Source organism: Onychomys torridus, chromosome 4, assembly GCF_903995425.1.
Source record: "Onychomys torridus chromosome 4, mOncTor1.1, whole genome shotgun sequence".
NCBI classification, from domain to species: Eukaryota; Metazoa; Chordata; class Mammalia; order Rodentia; family Cricetidae; genus Onychomys; species Onychomys torridus.
In genome coordinates, this window is record NC_050446.1 from 102148984 (window position 1) to 102172924 (window position 23941).

At 43.0% G+C, this 23941-nt stretch overlaps 1 protein-coding gene across 2 annotated transcripts in view; it reads right to left on the reverse strand.

Annotated features, from left to right (window-relative positions):
- Positions 1 to 4673, reverse strand: part of Bub1 (BUB1 mitotic checkpoint serine/threonine kinase) — a 32584-nt gene extending 27911 nt beyond the window's left edge. Inside the window, exons 1-4 of one of the 2 annotated variants that reach the window (XM_036186065.1) lie at positions 4633 to 4673; positions 2623 to 2682; positions 2398 to 2536; positions 263 to 459 (exon numbers count right to left, since the gene is read on the reverse strand). In XM_036186065.1, coding sequence (XP_036041958.1) covers positions 263 to 459; positions 2398 to 2536; positions 2623 to 2682; positions 4633 to 4658 — 422 coding nt within the window. In that variant the 5' untranslated portion in view covers positions 4659 to 4673. The remainder of the gene's footprint in view (positions 1 to 262; positions 460 to 2397; positions 2537 to 2622; positions 2683 to 4632) is intronic. The other variant, XM_036186064.1, reaches the window with a different exon arrangement.
- Positions 4674 to 23941: the final 19268 nt, after the last annotated feature.

Below are 23941 nucleotides of genomic sequence, written 5' to 3' on the forward strand. Positions count from 1 at the left end.
CATGGCTTAATAGGTTATTCTGAGGGGACAATTTGTTCTGTCTCTTGTATGTGCCCTTCTTGTGATGTGATGTTCTGTATTGCCTCACAATTCTGCAGTCTAAAGTGACATTACAAAATCTGTCACACACCATCCTAAGAACAATATGAAGCCCCATGTTTGCATTCAGACCCACAATACACAAACAGTATGACTTACAGTTAAAGTAGATATATAAAATATACAAACAAAGGAAAAGATGAGTTATAGACTTTGAAATTACCTGTATTGTTGTTGTAGTAGTTCTTTAGGTTCAGCCTGGTTTTGAATTCCTCTCCGAAAAACAGCACTGGCATGCTGCAGCGCTCCCTGGGCTTCCAGATGCCCCGCCCAAGATATATACAGAGGAGATGACTTGGTTCCAATCCCCTGGTTGTACAGGAACTCAAAAAACTGATGGAGGTCACTGTTGTACTCAGCCTACAGAACCCGGAGCAGACCCACACAACAACAATGAGGTAAAAGAGTAGTAAATGGATATCGGGGCCGCTCAGCAGAGAGAATGACTTCTAGTCTTCCACACTAGGAAACTGGGGTTGGTAATTTAATATTCCAAAATGGCTAATAGAGAGGGTTTTGATTTCCAACACATAGAAATGATAACTATTGGAGGTTATATATCAATTATTCAGATCACAACGTCATACATTGTTTACATGTTGTTACTCTATTCCATATGAATAACTGTTATACACAAGACAACCAAACTGCTAGGCCAGGTCTGTCCCAGAACCCAGAAAGCCCTACATTGTTTAGTCTTCATGAAAGTCTAGGAATGTATTGTATAGGTAAAGACATTATATAATGTTTTCAGATGATAAAACTAAAAACTATCTCTTCCCTTGATAATCAAGGATTATGAAAGTATTTCACAAAATATTGATCCAGTATTTCACAATGATCCATTACATGAAATATTGCTTTAGTCTTAACCTGAGGTTACACAAGTTCCACAGGGTGCCTTTAATTACAGTATTTTATAATTTAGGGAACAATTTCATGTGCACTTTATCTATTCCATGATTTTATTACTAGAATTCATAGCCCCAAGCTTTCATTTCAGATTAGATTGCAGAAGAGTCCTATTCTCTTTTAACAGTTGGTAAACAATATTTTTTTACTTTTTGGTTTTATGAGACAGAGTTTCTCTGTGAAACCGTTCTGGCCAGCCTGGAACCCACTCTGTAGACCAGGCTGGCCTCCAACTCCTGCCTCTGCCTCCTCCTGAGTGCTGGGATTGCATGTGCCACCACCACCTGGCTTTAGTAACAATATTTTAATTAAAAAATGTGTTCCCAGTAAGGATTATTCTACCTGTACTGTATGATGTACAAATCTTAACTGGTTTTCAAATTCTTTTTAAAATGTGTTGCTTGTTATACTTTTATTATTTACAATGATTCTTAAATTTAAATACATTTTGATCATATTCTTCCCCTCCCCCAAATCCTTCCAGATCCTCTCCTCCTCCCTACTCACCCAACTTTAAGTTCTTTCTCAAAAAAAAAAAAAACAAAAACCCAATACAACAACAACCACCCCCCAGACCTAGAAAACAGAATACATCAATGCCCAAAAAATTGCAACCAAATAAAAGCACACCAAAAACTGTGAAGTCCATTATTTGCTGGTCAACTATTCCTGAACATGAGACCTGACACTCCACATCAAAGTTGGACAGGACAAACCAAGAGAAGGCACAAGAGTCAGAGACACACTTGTTCCCACACCCAGGAATCACATGCAATCACTAAACTGGAAGCCATAACACAATATAAAGAGAGAGTCCTACCCTCCTACTGCTGAAGACCGCCTTCTGCTTTTAGTACCACAGTTAGCCTCCGAGTCAAAACTCCCAGAGACCTTAGCATCCAAGAACTCTTGCTTATTTCCTTTCTCTCTCGAGCACAGTTCTCCTCCTCCTCCTTTCCTTTTTTTTGAGACAGAGTCATGCTACATACCCTTGACTGGCCTGGAACTCACTTTGTGGACCATGCTGGCCTCAACTCAGAAATCTGCTTGCCTCTTTCTCCCAAGTGCTGGGATTAAAGGTGTGAGCTACCACAACCAGCTTCAACCACATTTCATATCCAACAATTCATTTAACTTTTTGTTTCTAGCTCATGTTGGAATGTACATATATGAAAAAAAGAAAAGTTTTAAAATTAAATCACTGATTCCTCAATATTTCAGCCAAGACTCTAAAATACATACCTCTGACTATATAACTTCTAAAAAAGTTCATGAATATAAACAAGAAATTGATATGGAAAGGCAGTCTAAAAATGATCTTAACAGGGTGGGGGGGGACCAAAAGTAAAACATTATATTTAGTTATCTACCTGAAATTATACTCACAAATTTTAAGCAATAATTGATGAATCTTGAGTCATTATGGTACCTCTTCTTATCTAAAAATTCCTTCATTAAATGTTGTAATAATATCATCAAGTATTCTTTATTTTCAGGAAAATTCTCTTCTATCCACTTCATAAAGCTAGAAAAATATGGATATTAATATTCCACAGGGTAGCATATGGTTCCTTTGTTTAAAGGAAAACAAACAAAAAAATACACACTAACCTTTCCCATTCCCCAAGTGGGTCATTACCCTGGTAGCTTTGCATATGGGCTTCAAACATGCTAGAACAGAAAAGTACATACATGAGAAATTAGGAATAATTCCTAGAAGCCAAAGATACATTCTACATTATGTCATCTATATGCTTGAAAAATAGAAATTTTAAATATCAACCCAAACATCACATAAAAGGACAATCATTCAGAGGTGTTCAGAAAAATCAGAAACAGTATTTGCCCCCAGGTCAATCTAGACTCACTGGTCCCCAGTGTCACTGCCACCCAGGGGGACGGAGACAGGTCTACTCAGGCCCTTCTCTTTATTCTCAGAAGCATAGATAAGATAGAGAGTTAGAATAAGATGCAAAGAAAGCCTCTCCTTTGGTGGGATAGCCCCAGAGACAGTTTGCTTGAGTCCAGATCTAACCCTGTCCCAGAGGAAAAGCACACAACGGCAGTGCTGGTAAACACCCACAGAGCTCCTACAGGACTTTCCTTACTTCCATGACACCGAGCCACGGCTCAAGGAGCCAAGCAAGCAAATCAAATTCCAGTGACCTCGGGTGCTAGTGGGTAAACATGTGATCAATGCTAGATAGCCACCACAGCCATGTGAGGGGATCAAAAGGCTGACAGAACTTGAGGGACCCAGTGGAGCAGAAGAGGTGGCAAGTTCTCTACATCTCAACACGTCTTTGTTCTTTCACGGAAAGAACAGGGGTGGACACACAAGCAGCAATGGGTTAGGAGCCACAGCAGAGTCCCAGTGGGTAGGACGTGGGACCAGGGAGAGAAGAGCTAGAGTACAGCGTCAGAGAGGCAGGAAGGGAAGAAACTGTAGTCTGAATAGGAAGCAAGTTGAAAAACCATCATAGGTTTTTAAACTGAGAAACTAAGATTAGGGGGAAAGAATTTAAAAGCAGCATTTTTTTTTCAGAAATGACTAGAAAATGAACCTCCAAACACCACTCACTGGCATACTGAAATGGTTATTCAGAGAAACTATAGACAGCAATGGCCTTTTCATAGTTTTGTGCACGGAAGTAATATAGACTTTAGCATTTCTGGTATGTTTTAAATTAAGTCAAGGAATTTCACTTAAAGAAACACATTTTGGATTCTTTTCAGCATGTCTGAATTGCCGGCACCACTACGTTCGTCTTTTTAGCTTCTGATTTAGCAAAATAAGAATACAACTATTTGACCAAGGTAAACATTCAATAGCCTCATACCAACCCTACTCCCTGGGAAAATGGCTTACACACACTGTAACTTAGTACTAAAACATCTATCGTTAAAACAAGCGAGCCTTTTAAAAGTCAAAAAACCTAGCTTCTTTTTTTAAATGAGGAGGGCCTTTCAAAAGAGAATATTTAGTAGATTTTAAAAATTAAATTGCTTTTTGCCAATAGGTTTTGAGTACCTTACTCTTCGGATACCCAAAGGGCTGATAAAAGTAAAATTTTATTTCCTGTAATAATTTAACAGTTTTTAAAGGTTTTACAACACAGGCTGGGTAAGGGGGAAAAAAAAAAAAGAATAAGCAATCAGTGTGGGAACTTTAAAAAAAAAATCTGTTTGCAGGTAGAAACAAATGACTCAAGAACAGCATTTTTCTCCCCGTAAAGGTCAGCTTCAGGGGTTTGGTCTTGTTTTAAACCTAGCCGGTAAGTGAGAAATAGCAAATTCTTTCCCTGGCTGACTAGCGTTTTTTATGAAGAGACTGAAATTCTCTCCTAAAAACTCCCCCATAGCAGGTTTGGGGACTTGAAGGCGGGGACCCGTCGGAAGGTCCGGCACGCGGCCCAAACCCCGCCCCAGGGCGGCGGCCGGCTGCAGCTCCCGCTCGAGGGACCCGGGGCGGCCGAGACCTGGGGGTGGGTGGTGGGGTGGGGTGGGGTGGGCCCCGGGAGCCGCCGAGGGGAAGGCCCGGCGGAGGCACCCGCCTCACCCGCCCTGGCCGGCTCTCAGCGAGCCTCGCGCCCTCACTCACTCCACCTGACGGACACTTACCGAAAGACATTTTCTAGGTTGTCCATGACGAGGTAAGGCGAACGGCGGCGCGACACCGAACCAGCCGCCGCCTCCACTCACCAACCCCGAAGCCGATTCGAATGCCCCGCGCAGCCGCAGACGTAAAGCCGAGCGTTGGCAGCGCGCCTGATCATTGGTCTCCGCTGAGGGAGAGCTGGCCAATCGCTGGGGCCGTTGCTAGGAGACGAAGTCCCGCCCCCCCCCGCCCCGGCATTTCCTCCCACTTCCACCTAGCCTTCTGCTGACCCCTATCCTAGGTGCTGTTTCCGTTCTAGTGAGACGCTGACCGTTTTAGCACAGGGATTATTATTGTTATTTTTAGAAGCCATATAAATTGCAGCTGGGTTATAAAATTACACCACCAGGCTGGACTTGCGCACTCTGTGACTCTTTGCGCCTTCTTGGATCCTGAGAGTCGCGAATCTTTGCTTAAATAACAGAAATTGCTTAGCGGGTGAGCGGACTCAGCGGGTAAAGGCGCTTTCTCAGCGGGTGAAGGCTCTCTCCGCCAAGGCTAACGGTGTCCCGGAATCCACAAGGTGAAAGAGAAGAAAATCCACTTGCTCATGTTGTCCTTTGATCTCCACACGCACGCTGTGGCACATACACATATAACAAACGAGGAGACCACAATCATCATGCGCATAAACTCACACAGTCAAACCCACACATATGCGTAAAAATAAGTAATTTTTAAAAAGAGTCCAGATATCCAAGAATAAATACATAACATGTTCATGTGCCCTAAGAGTGGGTTGAGAAATAATCTAGTCTTCTATGCTTCTTGAGTTGTAATAACTTCCCACTTTGTCCCTCAAGGCTCATTTGACCAAAACATAAAAAGCTCATGTGATTACCTTCCTGTTTCTAGCTGTCCAGAGAGTGTTTCAGCTCCCTTAAGTTGCTAAACAAGATAAATTGCAGCTCTGGACGGGTAGATATTTCCTAATCTAGAGAAAAGAATTAAGAGTGGCTTCCCATTTGATTTCTTAAAATCATCTAATTGGAGGGATAGCTCTGATACGTCTTTTATAACTTGGCACTAAAATATTGCCTGTAATCATGATAGTCGCAGATATCAGAATATGTTAAGCACCACTAGGGGGAGTTCCAGGTTTTTGTGGTCCATGTGGAAAGTAGCAAGCAAAATAAAAGATTAAGAACACACTTCCCAATCCCAGCACTTGGGAGGCAGAGATAGGCAGATCTCTGTGAGTTCAAGTCCAGCCTGCTCTACAGAGCAAGTTCCAGGACAGCCCAGGCTACACAGAGAAACTAGGGCTTGAGAAACAAAGGAACAAAAAATACACTTCCAAAGAGAGAGTGGCTGAGAGCGGAGAGAAAGTTTAGACACTTGATGAAGGCTGCACAAAGGATGGGGGGGGGGCTTTTGTGTCACATTCCTGGGCTTTGGGGTCATTTTCATAGCTTGAAATTTCATGTGCATGCTCTGTTACATGTAGCTGTCTTTATAATTCATGCATAATGTGTCATTAGCATTTTTGTGTTATAATGTTACTTTCGGGCACCCTGGGGTTCAGGCCATCTGGGACCGTTCCAGATGGCCTCAGCCTAGCAGTCTCCAGCCACCCTTTTGCCAGCTCTCTCATATGCTAATTTAGCAGCCTTTGTGTAAGGCCTTCTGGACTTCACTCTCCACAGAACTCTTTTGCCTCAATCAGAATCAGAATAACACTCTCTAGTTTGTATTCTTGGGAGCTAACAAAAGGATAGAGGAGAGGTAAAGTCATATATAGACACATGTACTAGATGTCTAGTTTGGGCATACGCAGCGTCCATTTCCTTGTATATTACACAAGCACACTGTGTGTTGAACTGAGGATTCCTCTGAACAAAAGCTTCTAGTTAAGATAACGTGGAAAGCTGTGGTGGCCTTGGTTTACCATTTGTACTTTCCTAGTCAGAGTCTTGTTTTACACTTGCTGGGAAGTCTATGGGGCACTGTGAAAAAAAGGGGGGGCTGAGTACGACTGTTCAAAATTAACCCTGACCTGCCACCACAGAGCTGTTGCTCTTTAAACCATGCCTCCAGTCAAACATCCACCCATCACAACTGTCCTCATCACCTGGTGGGACTCACAAACGAGCAGCTCCTGTGGACAAACAGTCGTGGGTGATTCCTTCTTTGGTCACTGCTCCCTTGTAGCGTACTCCTGAAAGGACCGAGCAGACGCCGTAACAGGCTGCTCAGTCTTCTCTCAGAGATCAGGCCTCAATTTCAGTGAGCAAGCAGTTTCTGGGAGGGCCATGAACTGAAGAAGACATAGTCCTTGCAGAAGCTCCCTTTCTGCACGTACTCTGACTGCTCAAAGTTCAGCTAGTTGTTTACTGTCTGGGACCCCGCACTATGTCCATGGCAGCTCAAGGACAGAGCCCGGACCATTGAGCCAGCCCCCACAGTCAGTATGTGCTAGGCCAGCCAGCCCCCATGGCAGCTCAAGGACAAAGCCTGGGACTTGTCCCGGACAGCCCCCAAAATGATCATTGTGAACCCCAGCCAATAAAATTCAAAGGTTTTATACCCTCACCCAATTAAAACAGAACAGAGATAAAAATAAACCAATCCCAGTAGCACCCAAGCCAACCCCCCAACAGCCCTGAAGGGCTAGCAGTTTTAGCCTTTAAATAGCTAGCCACACAAAGAAAGAGCAACTCCTCCCTGCCTCACTGTATTGGGTGTAGGAACAAGTTCCCTGTCTAGACTTGTAAACTTAAACAAAATAAACCTTGCTGTTGCATTTTGAACATCCACGGTCTTCGGTGGTCTCTTTGGGGTCATGATCTGAGCATAACACTCCATAACCTTGCCGTTCCTGAAGATACTGTGGTGGCTGTTTCAGGAGTCTATCCCTTCCCTCTCCTTGGACATTTGTCTAGAATTCGGGATAAGAAGTTTCCGTAAGTATCAACCATCCAAGGGTTCCCTCCGTCTTTTTGCGGTCATCGCGAGCCTGACCCCAGAGCAGCAGCAGGAAGGGAAGCTCTAATTCCTGCCTGTTTTCTTCCACACAGCAGCTTTTTTGTCCCACTCCCAATTTGCCATTTTTCTTACCTCAGGTTTCTGAACAATTCTAAACCATGTCCACTGGAGGACCCCCGCCCCCCTACAGTGTCCTCATCTGAAAAGAAGGGACTCTCTGGACAAGCCCCAGGGTATCTTTAAGCTCTTGACTTTATTATGGCTCTATGATTTCTAAGATTCAAACACTGAAATGCTAAGGACAGGCTGTACCTTGCTTGCTACAGAATCACAGCCCTGGGTGGTGACATTCATGCCCTAAGGCCTCCATAAAAGCAGCATCCATTAAAGAGGTCCCGGAGTCAGTCCCACGGAGTGTAACTCAGCTATGTGAGCCCTGAATAGGGCATTCAGGAGGCCACTAAGAGCCATGTGCCCTTGGGCAAGTCATTAAACATGGCTGGTTGGTCTTTTGTAGAAGCAGCTTAAAGGAAAACCAGCCCACCAAACGCACAAGGCTATGCTATAACCCACCATCAAGCTCTGCATGTGGGAATGCCCTCTAAATGACCTTGCTATATTGGGAAGGAGAGTGTTGGTCTGCTGTTCCTCCCAGGGCCATGAGGACAGGTGCAGTGCAGAGAGAAGCCAGAAACGGTTCTAGAGCCATGCTCTTGTACTGAAGACCTGGACAGCTCTTGGGGACTAATCCTGATGCCATCTCCAGTCTACTATAGACCAGTTCATTCTTCTCCAAGGCTAATCACTGTTGGCTTCCTTCACTCCAGCTTTTCTCCTCGGGTCTTCATCTGGAATCTATCACGGGAGAGATTTCTGGGCCTGGCCCAGGGGTAGCTGGAACATCAGCTCTGCTGCCTCTGACCTCTCCTATCCTACTGATGGCACTGAAGGACTCCCAGGACCCAGCTGGGTACTTTTTGGTTACTTCTTTGTAGAGCTGTCTAGAGGCTCCTCAGCATTCTGGAGAGGGCAACATCTTGGTCCAGCTGTGCTGCCTGTCAGGCTTTGGGGAACAGGAAAAAGCTCGGGAGGATCTTGGAAGATAGGAGAGGTGGCTGTCAAAGCCAATCCTCAGGAAGCTGCTGGATAGAGTGGCAGAGTAGGCACCACTTCACAGAGGTTCCTGTCACACACTCAACTGCATTTGTTAGCTCAGCAGTGGGTAGCTGACCTGTACGAAGCCAATCAATCAAAGTCATACTAGAATTGCTGCTACGGCTGGAAATGAGGGAGAAACAAAGGTAGTTTCTCTCTCTCTCTCTCTCTCTCTCTCTCTCTCTCTCTCTCTCTCTCTCTCTCTCTCTCTCTCTCTCATGTTTTTTCCAGACAGGGTTTCTCTGTGTAGTGCTGGCTGTCCTGGAATTCACTCTGTAGATGAGGCTGGCTGAGAACTCACAGAGATCCACCTGCATCTGTCTCTGGAGTGCTGGAATTAAAGGCATGTGCCACCACCACCTGGTAAAGGTAGTTTCTTATGGTTAGAGCTGAGAATTATGAGGTTGGGGGCCTGTTGATCTCTGTAGTTTCTACTTAGGGATGGGCTTTGGTCTGCCCTAAGAGTAGAGAAAGGGAAGAAGACAGGGAAAGACAGTGATAGAGAGAGGGAGGAAGAGAGAGAGGGAAAAAATTACAAATATAAACAGTTGAGACAGCTAGTTCCAGTGGTTTGTGATGCTCTTCACACAAATGACCTTCTCCAGTTATGTCCAAGTTTTCCTTGAGTTTTGTGAATTGAAGCATTTCCAATTTTACTGAAAAGAATTCAAACAAGTTTTCTCATGGTAGTCGCCAGCCAGACATAAAGGAAGTAGGATATGAACAAGCCCTGCTGAGAAAAGGTACCACCACATGGTAGAGTGTAGATAAGAAATATGGGTTAATTTAAAATGTAAGAGCTAGTCAGTGACAAGCCTAAGCTATCAGCTGAACATTCTTAGTTAATAATACGTCTCTGTGTGGTTATTTGGAAGCCTGCGTCCCAATGAAAGACTCTGCCTACCAATGGCATTCCAACATGGGGCAAGACCACATATATCCACATAAAATTGAGAAAAGCTTAAGAAAAAGTTCCAGATACACAAAAATAGAGCCAAGCACAGTTTCCTAGTACCAAAGCCTCTCACTCGGGCCCTTGTACAGAGAGGTGTCTCCTGGCAACTGCCTGCAGGGTTGAGCCGCCAGTGCACCATGAACTAAGTAGTTCATGCAAGTAGAAAAGTTTACAGATATGCAGTAAAGACATATCCAGATGGGAAAAAACCTCTAAATGGGTTACAGTGTGTTTAAAAATGTATATAGGCTTGGGATAGGAAAGAGAAAGGATATAGACAGTCATAGAAGAAATAGTTTAAAACTAATAAAGTCTTTGAAGAGAGACATAAAATAAACAAACAATGAGCCAGGCAGAGATGGAAAAATATAGAGGGAGTCTGGATCTTATATGTTATTGTGTTGTTTTTAAATTATTTGATTGCTGATGATTGAACAATAGATATAAGTGACATTGGATTATGAAAATTACTGGATTAAACCATCCTATATATTTTAAAAATATCTTGACTTCAAAATGGAAGTCAAAAGATGTGTTGCTTTGGGAAAAAGATTATGCTTTTGTTGCCACAGAAAATGAAGGGCTATGGATTCATTCATTCAAGTTTGATCAAGGAAGACCCCTGAAAATACTGGCCACAGACATAAAAATAAACCCAGAAAAACTATGAGACATATAATGTATATTTTACCTGCTCAAACATAAAACAATAAATCATCTTTGGCTGATTGCGTACAATACACAGTCTATACTTGTATTAATGCAAATGTGTATGTTAAATTCAAAAGTTTATATATTTTCAGAGCAAGGGAATAAGACACCAATAAAAACAGATGGCCTAGGTAATCCAATATTTTAGAACACCTCTGTTGCAGTTTCCTCAGAGTTCTGCATCCAAAACAACTTCAAGGCTGCTGGCTGAGATGATATAGCCTCATAGACTGCTCCAGTCAAGACTTAACCATTATCCTAAGTTTTCTCAGGTTCCCCCAAAGATGACAGTACCCCCAGACAGTAGGAAGCAATCTAGAAAAACAATGCCCACATTCCTAAAGGATGTTTGCCTTTGTTTAGGGGTGCTGTTGCAAATTATTATTTGTTGTAATAAGGGGAAAAAAACTAAGCAGAGAAATTAGATTCAAAGTTCTCTTTCTGAAGGAAAAGGGGGAATATAATAGAGAAATTATGAGATAAAAGGGTAGTTTACTGAATCTACTTTAATCCCAAAAGCAGCTATTAATCATAAGTATTTTACATTGGTATGGAGTTTGGTTTATTGATACCAATTTAAAGTTATTTTTGTTATACTGTATGTCTGTTTCTATTCTTGTTTGGGGGTATTATGTTTATGCAGCTCACCTAAAAAGGTAATGTATAATTAAGAAATAGAGGTTAGTAGTTAGTCATCTATAATAATCAAACTTGTAGTCATGTTATGTATTATTCAAGGTTAAACATATATTTAGATGGATAGATGGTCTTCAAATACTTCAAAGACCTACAGAATGACATTTAAAATATTTTAATAACATAAGGCTTTTCTTGGCAGTGAGATATGTCTGTTCCTGGCAGTACCAATTTACTTCAAAAGATGATGATGGGCATTGAAAAAAACTTCTGTATGGAATTTGCTTTCTTTGTGGCAAAAGCTAGCTACTGGGCAAAGAAATTGCCCTTGCCTCAATTGCTGACAATACACTGTCCAAACTGGATCAGCAGGATGCAAAAGAAAGCAACTGCCAAACTTTGCCAAGACAAGGGAGGATAGTCCTTCAAAATTCTCTGCTTCTCAAAAATATCTGTCAGATGTACTAGTCCAAAGATGGATGCCCCAATGTTACAGAAGAACTTTGGTAACTGTCCAGGCAGCCAGATGTCCCTGGCGTTAGGTGACATTATACCCTTCTGGAGTCTTTGATGGAGTTAAAGACTAAATGATTAGACTTAAAGTTTTCATTAGCTATAATAAAAGGCAAATTAGGTATAAAACATTAGACTCACAAAAATAAGATAGATAATTGAGTATTTGCTCTAATTTTGCCAAATACAAATAAACTGACTGTTGTAACTATAATTCTTACTTAGACTGTTTTTGTTGTATATAATTTTACTATGTTAAAGTTAAAACTTTCCTTTTTTAATTAGACAAAAAGGGGGAAATGTTATGGAATAAGTTTTTTTTATATACTGTAAAGTTGTGTCTTTGCTAAGGTGTCTTTCTGGTTGGTTTATTAAAGATCTGACTGGCCAATAGCTAGGCAGGATTTTGGGAGCAGAGAAAACACTAGGAAGAAGGGAGGAGTCACAGAAATTGCCAGCCAGATGTAGAGAAAGCAAGACATGAACATGCTATGATGAAAAAAGGTACTGCCACATGATAGAGTATAGTTAAAAAAATATGGGTTAATTTAAGATGTAAGAGCTAGTTAGTAACAAGCCTAAGCTATCAGCCAAACATTTATAATTAATAATATGTTTCTGTGTGGTTATTTGGGAGCCAGTAGTCCTGACAAAAGACTCCCTCTGTAGTTTTCATTGACTTATAACTGAGAATGGATAACAGCATGAGGTGACTGAGAGAAGCCATATTTTGCTCTTTCTCCCCACCCTTCACATACACATGCAAACATACATATGTGCTGGTGGCCCTGTCAGAGGAGCAGCAGGTGGCAATTGAAGTTTGAGGTGTCAGCCTACCAGGAGGAAAATCCTTGATGGGTGAATATCAGATAGGCAAGGCTCCAAGGCCACAGACTCCAGAATGTCTTTTGTTTCTGCTGTGCCTTCATATATTTGCTGCTGCCATCTTTCTTTGGTATCTGGTGTAGTGTGAATGGGTGTGGGGAGATCCTCACTGCCTGTAATGTAGTTTGTCTCATGAAAATATCCCATTCTACTGAGCATCTGTACCTGTAGATTATTATGAAGATGATTTCTTTTTAAGCTGTACTATCTTAATAACAATATTAGTTTAAATAGAGTTTTGATGATTAAAAATATATACAAGGAATTGTCACAAAGCTAGGGCCTATGAGTTTCACCTAAGGAGCTGCATAGATTGCAGCTCAGGTTAGTGATTAAGGAAAATAACTGAGTCCCAGGAGCCAGACTGGCTCAAATTCTTTTAATCTTAATGTTGGGAGATGTGTTCACAGGTTTTGAAGTGCATCATAGCTGAAACAAAGCTTTGAAAATAACTTAAAGTTAGACTGAGATGTTTTTGTCAAATAGGTTTGGGGTGAAAAACCCCAAAAGATCTAAAGTTTTAGAAAGGCACATAGTAGAGTGAGGAACTCTTTAAGGTCAGGGAACAATAACAAAGCAGCCCAGTTATCATTAGCTGGCATGCCTTTCTTGCTAGAATTGGTTGATGACCAAAGGTGGTGATTAATTCCTTATACCCATTTCTGCTCTCAATCTCCTGATATAAAAAAGCACCTTATAAAGTGTGCACCTTAAAAATTTAAAGTAAAGCTGACTGATTGTTTTTCATGTGTAAAAATTTAAGTTTGTGATTCCTTTAAGATTTCTTATAAGATTACCTTTTAAGATAAGTAATAAAGTGATTGGTCCTTTCTTTGTAACCACAAAACATAGTCTGCCAGTAAAAGTATACCTTGCTTGCCTACACTGTTTAATGTATAAAAGGTTGCTTAGGTATGAATTACGTGGGTTGTTGGGGATAATTTGTTTTTCACCTGTAATATGCAAAATATTTATTCATGTAAGAGATGTGGACAATGTGCTGTTTTTTTTTTTTTTTACTTGTATTCATTGTAATCATTCACTTGAAAAACAGAATGTAACAACATTGTAATTTTTATATTACCTGAAAGATTCTGCTGGGGTATATAAACTGTAAGGGAAAGAATAAAGATAGAGTTAGAAGGAAAACATCAAGAATAAAGATAGAAGGAGAAGGAAACATCAATAATGAGAAAATAAGGAAGAACAAAGGAGTTAGAAGGAAAACATCAATAATGAGAGAAGGAAATTACCAGGAAAACAAAGAACAGAGAAAATATGAAAGAAGAATAAAGAAAAAATCTGAAGGAAACCATCAAAAGAGTGTGTGCGGGAGGCTGGACCCCCCTCCCAGCAGTGATGCATATGGGAGTATGTGGGTGAGCACTCAAACACACATACACACACACACACACACAACATGTACATATGCAAGCATACACATACAGACACAGATGAATACACAAACACATGAACACCTATGTAGCATGAATCTTAAAGTCTTATTAATAAAAACAATCCTGGAGCCAGGTATTGGGGTGAACACTGGAAGATCAGAGAAACAGAATAAGCCACAGCTAACCTCACCTCACCAATTCCTTAGCTGATCCTGTTTCCTCAAACTGGAAGCCTCTGAGTCCTCACTTGAATGGATCTCAGCTGAACTGCTGCAAAAAGCCTAAAAGCTTAACAAACTTAGTTCCTGGTCCTCATGCCTTATATACCTTTCTGCTTCCTGCCATTACTTCCTGAGATTACAGGTGTGTGTCACCATGTGTGGCAGTTTCCAGTGTGGCTTTCAACTGCCTCTAGAAGGCTAGGATTTAAAGGTATGTGTGCCACCATTTCCTTTAGAACATGGGAAGAGTGCCACTGAGCCTTTAAAAGAAAACCCTAGGTTCTCTGGTACGTGGTTAATGCAGAAATCAATTATCTAAATGAACAGCAGTTACTTTTTTCTATTTATTGGCCCAAGATTAATTTGGGGTGAGTATAATAGTTTGAATAGTACTCCCAACACACACAAAATATGTTCATTTGGAACCTCAGAAGTTCTCCTTATTTGGAAATAGGATTTTTGCAGATGTCATCAGCTTGGGAAGAAGTCATACATACTGTATTAGCCTGAGCTCTTGACCCAGTGACTCGTGTCTTTGTGTGAGAAGGAACTTTGAAAATAAACACAAGGAAGAAGGTCACATGATGAGTAAGACAGTTATTAAAACGATATGATGCAGCTACAAACCAAGGAATGCTGGAGATTTCTGGAAGCCACTAGAATCTATGAAGAGGTAAGGAAGGATTCTTCCCTAAAGCTCACAGGACAAGATACTGCTGACAGACATTTCAGCTTCAGACTGATAGCCTTCATATCTGTGAGAAAATAGGTTTCTGTTGCTAACCTATCAGTTTGTAGTATTTCTGTGGCAGGAAACTAAAACAGTGGCCAGTGGACCTATTTAATTTAGCCAAGTGACTCTAAGGCAACTTTCCTAAGTCATTTATTTCACAGATTCTCCTTGCTAATATTAAAAGATTTGCAGGAAGTGCCTTGGAGATGGCTAAGGAACTTTTTTGATTCTTACTGCTCTGGGCAAGGAAAAGGATTATGTTTCTCTGGCCCTTGGAAGAAGGTGTGGCATGTGAAAAGATTCTTCTAGTATCATCCAGGATAGTCTGGATTATGAGTGTCATCTCTAGTATCGTTTGCCAGTCAGTAGGGGAGTGGATTTAGGTTTGGTCTCTGACACAGAAGCCTGCAAAGCTTCACTCACATGGGCATCATTTGGAGCAGTGTGGCCTGGGAGTGAGGACGGGGTTGTTTGTCAGAGTGAAGTCTGTTTGTCACCAGGGTTCAAGCAGGACCTTTGATTCTATCCTTGTCACAGTGTAGAGTTTGGAGGTCTTGAGTCCTAATTAACCTCTGTCCTAAAAGCATCTCCCCTCCCCCTCCCAAAAAAACCTCTCTACTACTCAGTTTTATCTTTTCCTGATAGAAAAGAAGTTATGAAGCAGTTATCTCCTCTGCCTCGAAAGTTCCTCTTTATTCCCTTTCACTCCACTTGCAAAATGATTGTGTCTTTCTTTTGCTTTGTTTGTTGAGACAGAGTCTCTGGTAGCCCAGGCTGACCTTGAACTTATGACCTTCTGCCTTCATCTCCCAAATGATAGGATTACAGGTGTGTGTCACCAGGCCTGACCAGCTGTGTCTTTTCTGAGTCCACTTCTTGCTAATAAATGGTTGGCAAGCATGGCAGTGGCAGCCAACATACAATGTTCTTTGGAGCTTTTGCTGCAGCCATGTGCTCACCGAGTATGCCACAAACCAATGACAGTCTTGTCTAACGCCTATCACTTCTTTAAAATTTTAAAATATTTGCTTTATGTGTGTAGTAATTTGCCTACATCTACGTATCCACCACATGTGATCCCGGTGCCTCTGGAGCTCAGAAAAGGGCATTGGGTCCCCCGGAACTAGAATGGTAGATGGTTGTGAGGCACCATGTGGGTGCTGGGTACCAGACCTGCATCCTCTGCAAGAGCAACAAGTGCTCTGAACTGCTGAGCCATCTCTCTGTCCTCATCACCCATCACTTCTTAGAATGAACCTCCTTCCAATACCATCCTTCCTGCCCATATATATGGGTATATATATATATGTGTGTGTGTGTGTGTGTGTGTGTGTGTGTGTGTGTGTATTCATATATATGGGCATACACATATGTACACAGACACACATAAATATATGTGTGTGTCTATATCTACATATTTAAATTCACCAGCAACATTCTTCCAGTATCTTCCATAGACATGTAATGCACAATTCTCCAAAAACTTACGGTGATGTGTAACAGCAGAAGGTCCCCTCACCTCCACTTGAACTGCATGCAATAGAAGATAATGTAGTCACTTGTCTTTCTAGTTTCTAGGTCAGGAGAAAATACATCCCACTATGCCTCCTGAAGGGACTTTGGACTTGATGCTGTGACATTGTGGGGCCTTGTTGCCTCCCTTGCAGAGAGGAGAGTTCACTTTACCTGTGGAAGCAAAGAGGACAGGAGTAGAATTCCCAGGTGGCATGGGTGAGAAATAAACTTTTGTCTTTAAAATCCCTAAAATTTGGGTGCTCATGGTGACCATGAGCTTCTTCAGTTTGGTACATGTGGTACTTGACAACATCCATACTATTGTTGGAAGAGACAAGTGCAAATGAAAAGATAAAGAAAATACAGAGAAATGATTGGTAGATGGGTAGAGCAGGAAGAATGACCCTAAGCCAACCACTCAGTCTTCTGAACGCTCCCACCTCCTGGATTCCTATTACGTGGGAACAGGGATGTTACTCTCTGCCGTCAGGTGGGCATTGCTACTTGAAGTTACACAGATGGTGTGTTAGACAAAGAAATGGCCCACCAATAATGCTTATGTCCTGATCTCTGGAACCTAAGAATATGTGGCCTTTTTTTGGCAAAGGTGACATTGCTGATGTGACTTCAGGATGTTGAGATAGGAAGGCTATCCTGTATTATACAGGTGGAATCAGTGTACATGAGTCATTTAAGAGGGAGTCAGGAAGGCTAGTGAAAAGAAAAGAAGATGGAATGCTGGGAGCAGAGGTTGAAGTGATGGTCTTTGAGGCCAGAGAAAGGAGCAGAGAGGCAAGAATGCAGGCAGCCCTGCCGAAGCTAAAAAAAGCCATGGGAACAGATTTTCCCCCAGTAGCGTCCAAAGGAAACCCAGCCCTACCAACACCTTGATTTTAGCTCTGGGAAATCCAGCGTCCATTTCTGTCTTCTGGGACTATAAATAATTACATTTGTGACGTCTAAGGCAATCAACCTGTGGTAATTTATGAGTCAAAGGAAACTACTCCTTGAGGTGGCGTTCCCTGACCTGAAGATAGCACGAAGTAGTCTTTGAGCGTTCCCTGACCTGAAGATAGCACGAAGTAGTCTTTGAAAGGAAGGGAGAAGTGGACATTTTCCTGCATATGACCACAGCAATAATGGAGAGAGAGGGGGCGGGGAGAGATTCTTCCTGGTGGATGAGTTGTGTTCATTACCTTCTGTCTATAGTCCCCAAGTACCTTGTACTGCCATCCTGTAGGTTTGTACCACCTCCTGTTTGAAGGTACATAGTGCCCAGTTTGGGGTGGTGGGATCGGAGCAGAGGCCAGACCACCTCAGGTCCTTGGAGCCAGGCAAAATGGTTGGGTGGGTGGTTCTGTTGAGTAGATGAAATGGCTTAACTCTGAGCATCTGGCTGTGGCCCAGAGAAATCAGACCATCATCCCTTTTAAGGAACTGATACTTGCTTCTAGTGATCCACAAATCTGGAGGGACAACTTACTGGTTGGATAAGGGGTTAGCGTTAATGAGTGGTTCCTAGTAAGGATAGGAGAACACTGGTGGAGCTCAAAGGCTCTGGACAGCTCTTTGCCTAAAGCCTAGGAAGGAGGGTGCCTGGGAGGGTGTGTGACAGACAGGTGAAGAGGGAGGAGACTCGCCAGGGAGATGGGAGGAAACCAGTGTAGTGGAATAATAAGTAGGAGGGCCCAGAAGCCGAGAGTTCTGAGGAGGTGTGTAGAAAGAACAGCCTGCAGCCTCAAACACACAGATGGAGCCGACTCCCGACCTGGGGCTTGGGGACTCATCCCTGCACCGCTACCTGGACGGAGAATTCTGGAGCCTCAAGAACGAGCTGCGCAGAGCTCTGGGGAGCTCTTCTCTCTTCCAGCCCAGGTACCCATGGAGTAGCGACTTCTGTCCCCAGCCTGGGTTAGCCGGATTCACCCCTGGTGAGGCCGGGTGAGGTGTGAATTGCTCCTTAGTGGCAGCCGGCCTCATCCTCACCTCTGGTGAGGAAGGGAATCTCCTAGCAGAAGTGTGGTCCCAGCCCGCCGCCTTCGCCTTCCTGGGCTCCTAAAGCTGCCCCTCCCACCACAACTGTCTCTGAAGACGCCGAGTTAAAGTGTGGACTCGGCAGAAGTAGGTGCTCAGACTCATTTTTGCATTTAAATATGTTTCTGAGTTTCCGCCTGGCCCGGCAGAGTCCCACAAGAGTCCCACCAGAGGCGAGCAAACCCGACAGAAACCAGAGATGGGGTGCGCGCAGCTGGGATGGACACCCCGCCGGGGAGGGGTGGGTACTGCAGTCAAGGTGGGTGAGCCGGTGCGGAGGAACCGCAAAGCTGGGAGGAAGGCGATAGGTCCGTGACACCATATGGACGCCACCGCAGGCCAGACGGGGAGATTCGGGGGTTGGTGCAGCTTAAGTTTATGGATGTAGAAGTGGCCCAGTCATGAGAGTAAGCACTGGAACTCTTTCTCCTAGGTTCTGCTGGGTCACTGACCCCGTTTTGGAAATTCTGAAAAACCTGATTACAGCCACTTTGTGGTTTTAGCGTAGGAAAACCCCGATTTAGAATGTTAATATCACGCTTATAAGTCTACCACTTGGAAAGTGGTAGGCAGGAGGATCAGGAATTCAGCGTTTTTCTCAGCTACACAGATCCAGGCCAGAGGAGGCCACAGAGACTCTGCCTCAAAAACAAAACACAACCACCCCCTAAATAAAAAACACCCCAAACAAACAGACAAAACAAAATAAAAGTCAGTGTGTTCCAGAGAAAATTAACCAACTCCCTCCCACCCAGTTATCTCAAGTGTAATTTGTCTCTCTTGAGAGCCTGGCCTTTAGTGGCACATACCTTTCATCCCAGCACTTGGGAGGCAGAGGCAGGTAGATCTCTGTGAGTTCGAGACCAGCCTGGTCTACAGACCGAGATCCAGGACAGCCAGGGCTACACAGAGAAACCCTACCTTGAGAGAGAGAGAATCTGCGCAGAGACAGAAAGTGGAAGGTGATGTCTGGATTTCGAAGTACCCTTTGAGAAGACCTTGGTACGTCTTTGAATGCCCCCCTCACTTTTCATCCCTTTTTGGTCACTAATAGCTCTTTAGGTCACTAATATCTCTTGAGGCTATCTATGGTCCTCAAAGTGTGGTCCAGGTATCTAGGCTCTAGAGGCTACCCAAGACTGCTTCCAACAGTGTCAAGATTATTCCTATGAATTTCCCAAGGTGTCATTAGCTCTTTTCACACACATTCTCACCCATGCACAGAAATTCCCACCCAGGCCCCAGTGGTGACATGAAGGACACTAGCCCCCAGACATGAGACTCCAACTGCTTTCCATTAAGACAAACATTAAAGAATTTATGGAAATGCAGAACAGTTTCAGTTTTCTTCTTTGTTTTATTTTGAAAAACAGTTATTTTTTTTTTTAATAAAACACACTTAATAGATGTATTATGTTTACTTTAAAAATAATTTAAGGATTTGAAATCTTTTCTGTAACAGCATCTAGGATGATAAATATCAATAAATATAACTCGACCACACAAAAGGAATTGAGGGGCCTCATTTTAGGGGTTCAGGGATCCCTTTAGCCTATATTCACTTCTGTATCACCAAGCCTTTGGTTTATTTCTGGGCTGGTGGCTCTTAGCCTTTCCGTCTGGGTGACTGTATTTTAAAACATGGGACAGGATTCTATGATCTAAACTACTGATGTGGGCCAATAGAAGGTCACCAACTTACATATCACACTGCCCCTTGGGGACAGAGGTAATGGAAAACCTGGATTGCAAAACCTCTGGGCAGCTAACTAGGATACTTCCCTACCCTGAACACTGAGCTCCGCTGAGGGTGTAGCCCAGTTGTAGAGTTCATTCCTAAAGGCTCAATCCACGATACCACAACAAAACAAAAAAAACCACACACACCCAAAACACACACAGCCAAATGGAGATAATGTCTGAGCTCCTTGGCTGTTGTGAAACATGAAAGAGAAACCCCTGAGTAGGGCTTTAGGGAACATTGGTTGAATGCTGTCCTAGTGAGGGTTATTATTGCTGTGATGAAACACCATAACCCGAAACAAACTGCAGACGAAGAGTTTATTTGGCTTTTCTCTTCCATATCACTGTTCATCACTGGAGGAAGCCAGGCAGGAACTCAAACCTGGAGACAGGAGCTGATGCAGAGGCCACGGAGGGGTGCTGCTTACTGGCTTGTTCCTCATGGCTTGCTCAGTCTGCTTTCTTATAGAATGCAGGACCACCAGCCCAGGGATGGCAGTGCCCACAATGGGCTGGGCCCTCCCCGTCCCCTATCAGTCACTGATTAAGAAAATGCCTACAGTCCCAGCTGATAAAGGTGTTTTCTTAATTGAGATTCCTTCCTGTCAGATGACTTTAGCTTGTGTCAAGTTGACATAGAACTACCAGCACGAGTGCATCCCCCTTCTCTTTCCCTTTTACACTCACAGGAGGAAAAAGACAAAATCCTGCTATCCCAATGTTTTGCCGTTCTTTCTTGCTTATTTCATAATCTCAGAGTCATCATAGCATAGATAACATTTTTACTGTTCCCTTCCCCCTGCCTCTGAATGGTTCAAGATCCTGATATCTATATGAAAGTTCACTTCGTGCCACCAGATTTAATCTTTATGGGGTTAGTAGGCCAGGGCTCTTATTTCTGGATGAATATTCATTCTGCTATTACAAAATCTGCCTGGAAGATGTAACTGTGAAATCTGCCTGTCCACGGAAATGGTGTTAAGTCTCCTGTCGTTAATCCCTTTCTACACCCTCCCTCAATGGGCCTTTGAAGTTCAAGTAGGTATTGAGGGTTGGGTGGGGATTGTGTCAGCCGAGTTCTTTGAGTGCTCTGTACACAGTGGGAAGTTTGCATAAGGTCAGACACTCTCAGATTAAGAGTCCAGGAAACAACTTTTCCTCTGAAGAAAATCGTATGAAACTTGCTATTTACTGGGATACTCCTCAGGGCAGGTTTTTGTCCTTGGACCTCACAATAAGGAGCAGCAAGGGCTTAGCCCACTGCCCCCTCTTGAGGAATGGTCCTTTCTCATTCAAAGACTTGTTTCCAAGGCAAATTTCTTCTACTAGAGTCCCCCAGACCCTGGGAATTTCCTAACTTGCTAAAGTCTATTCCTTCTCTGTGGGGGGCCGGCTCCCACATTTACTTACCCCAGGGACTCTTGAGGGGTGAGGAATAAGAGATTTAGAAAGAAATATAGAAGAGAGAGACAGTTAGGAACACAGGATAGCCTAAGGAGGGCCTGGGTCAAAACCCACCAGCCCCTTCTGTCTAGTCTAAAGGGCTTTTAAAGGAATGCCAAGGGGTGGAGCAAAAGACCTCCCCCAGCACAGCCAAGTGCAGACCATCCCAAACACCTGGTGACCATGCATGTGGTCAAGCCATCTCCTAATGCAGCCCTGTTGGGTAAAGCAAGCTCAGATCTCGCTAGGAAAGCTCTGTGGGCTCCCACACTTTTCTGCCATGCTGTCATGATGGTAGCATGCTGTCTTTTCTGAGAACAGATTCTAGGTGACTTATGGCTTGTGTGATCTGAATGTGGTTTTGCTCTGCAAGGATTCATGTATAAGAAGTTTAGTTCCCCAGTGTGGTGATACTAAGTAGAGGTAGGACCTCTAAGGGCCTACTGGAAATTCTTAAGATTATCCCTCACACATTCTCTGCCTTCCTGTTTATCTTTTGGTTATATGTCCTTAAGAACGTAACTTAAGGAAGGCTTAATTTGGATAACAGTTTCAGGTTTCAGGCATCACTGTGGAGGAGTCAAGGCAAAAGGAGCTGGAGAAGACTGGCCATATCACATCCACCATTAAGAAGCAGAGTGACAGATATCTGTGCTCAGCTTACTTTCTCCTTTTTATACTGTTCAGAATCCCATCCCAGGGAATAGTGCCACCCACAGTGGGCTGGCTTTTGTACTCAATTTACTTCATCAAAATAATCTTCCAGAAGCATTCCCAGGGGGTCATCTACCAGGTGATCCTGGATCCAGTCAAGTTGATAACTAAAACTATCACAACATGTATGGTAGTTTAAATGATATTGGTGCCTATAGGTTCATACTATTTGCATGCTTAGTCTGAAGTTGTAAACTATTTGAGAAGTATTATAAAGATTAGGAGGCGTGGCCTTGTTGGAGGAAGTGTGTTGCTGGGGGTGTGGCCTTTAAGGTTTTCCAGGCATTCTCTTTCCCTCCTCTCTCTCTCTCTCTCTCTCTCTCTCTCTCTCTCTCTCTCTCCTTCCTCCCTTTCCTCTCTCTTCCTCTTCTCTCCTCTCTGTCTCTGTCTTTCTGTCTCTCTCTCTCTCTCTCTCTCTGCCTGCTGCTTGAGGATCAGGATGTAAAGCTCTTAGTTACTTCTCCAGCACCATGCCTGCCTGCTTGCTACCATGTTCTCTGCCATGATGATAAGAGACTATTTCTTTGATACTGTAAGCAAGCCCCCAACTAACTGCTTCCTTTTATAAGCTGCCTTGGTGATGGTGTCTTTTCACAGCAAAGGAACAGTAATTAAGAAACCATGTGATTTTTGTTTTCCCACCCTTGTGATATCACCTACCATGTGATCTTTGCCAGAGCTGAGCAAAAACTGGCATCATGTCCTTGTACCTCCTAAACTCTCTCTGTCTCTGTCTCTCTCTCTCCCTCTTTGTGTGTGTGACATGTTCATGTGTGAGTCTGATTGCATATGTAACAAAGTGTGTGTGTGGAGATCAGAGGACAAACATTAGGTGTTGGTACTCCCCTTTCTACACTGTTTGAGGAGTCTCTTGTCTCTGCTTCCCACTTCCCATAGGCATGCTGGGATTACACACTGTCAGGCTATAGCATCTGGTTTTTATGTAGGTTCGGGGGAGCTGTCCTCAGGTTATTAGGTTTGCAGGCAAGTTCTTTTGCCCATTGAGCCATCTCCCCAGCTCAAACCTCTTTTCTTTATAAACTATACAGATTCCATTATTTCATTATAGTAGCAGAAAGTGCCCTCAGCAAAGGCTTCTCACTGGCTGTTGAAGGGGATGGAAAAAGCAGTGCTGGAAGTGAGGTATGCTCCTAAACACTCTTCATTCTGTGTATTGGCAAACAGAGGCTCTGTCACGGCAGACTAGATGGTGAGTGGTCGCTTCATCTTAGGCATATGTCACACTCTTCAGCCAGACAGCTTCAGAAGCCGTGTTAGTAGATGTTTCTCTTCCTCTACGGCCTTGTCACGCTCCACAAGGCTGCCTTTGGCTGTTTCCGGGTGTTTCTGTATCTCCTTTCTCTTCATGTCTGTCTTTTTTCTTCCTTGGAACAATTCACCTTTTACTTCCTGCCTTTTTCGTGTTTAATTTTTTTTCTCAAACTTATTTATCCACATAAGTATTCCATAATATTTAAATACTCAAAGAGTCAAATAATATTGGAAATAAAGTTTTCTTAATGGTTCCCTCTCCAAACACAATTTTAAAATACACAAAACATAAATTTTTAATAGGATGAACTTTATATATGTACATGTACACCTATATACATATGCATACATACATACATTTGCACTGTTGGGCTACCATCACTACCATCTATCTCCAGAACATTCTTGTCTTCCTAAACT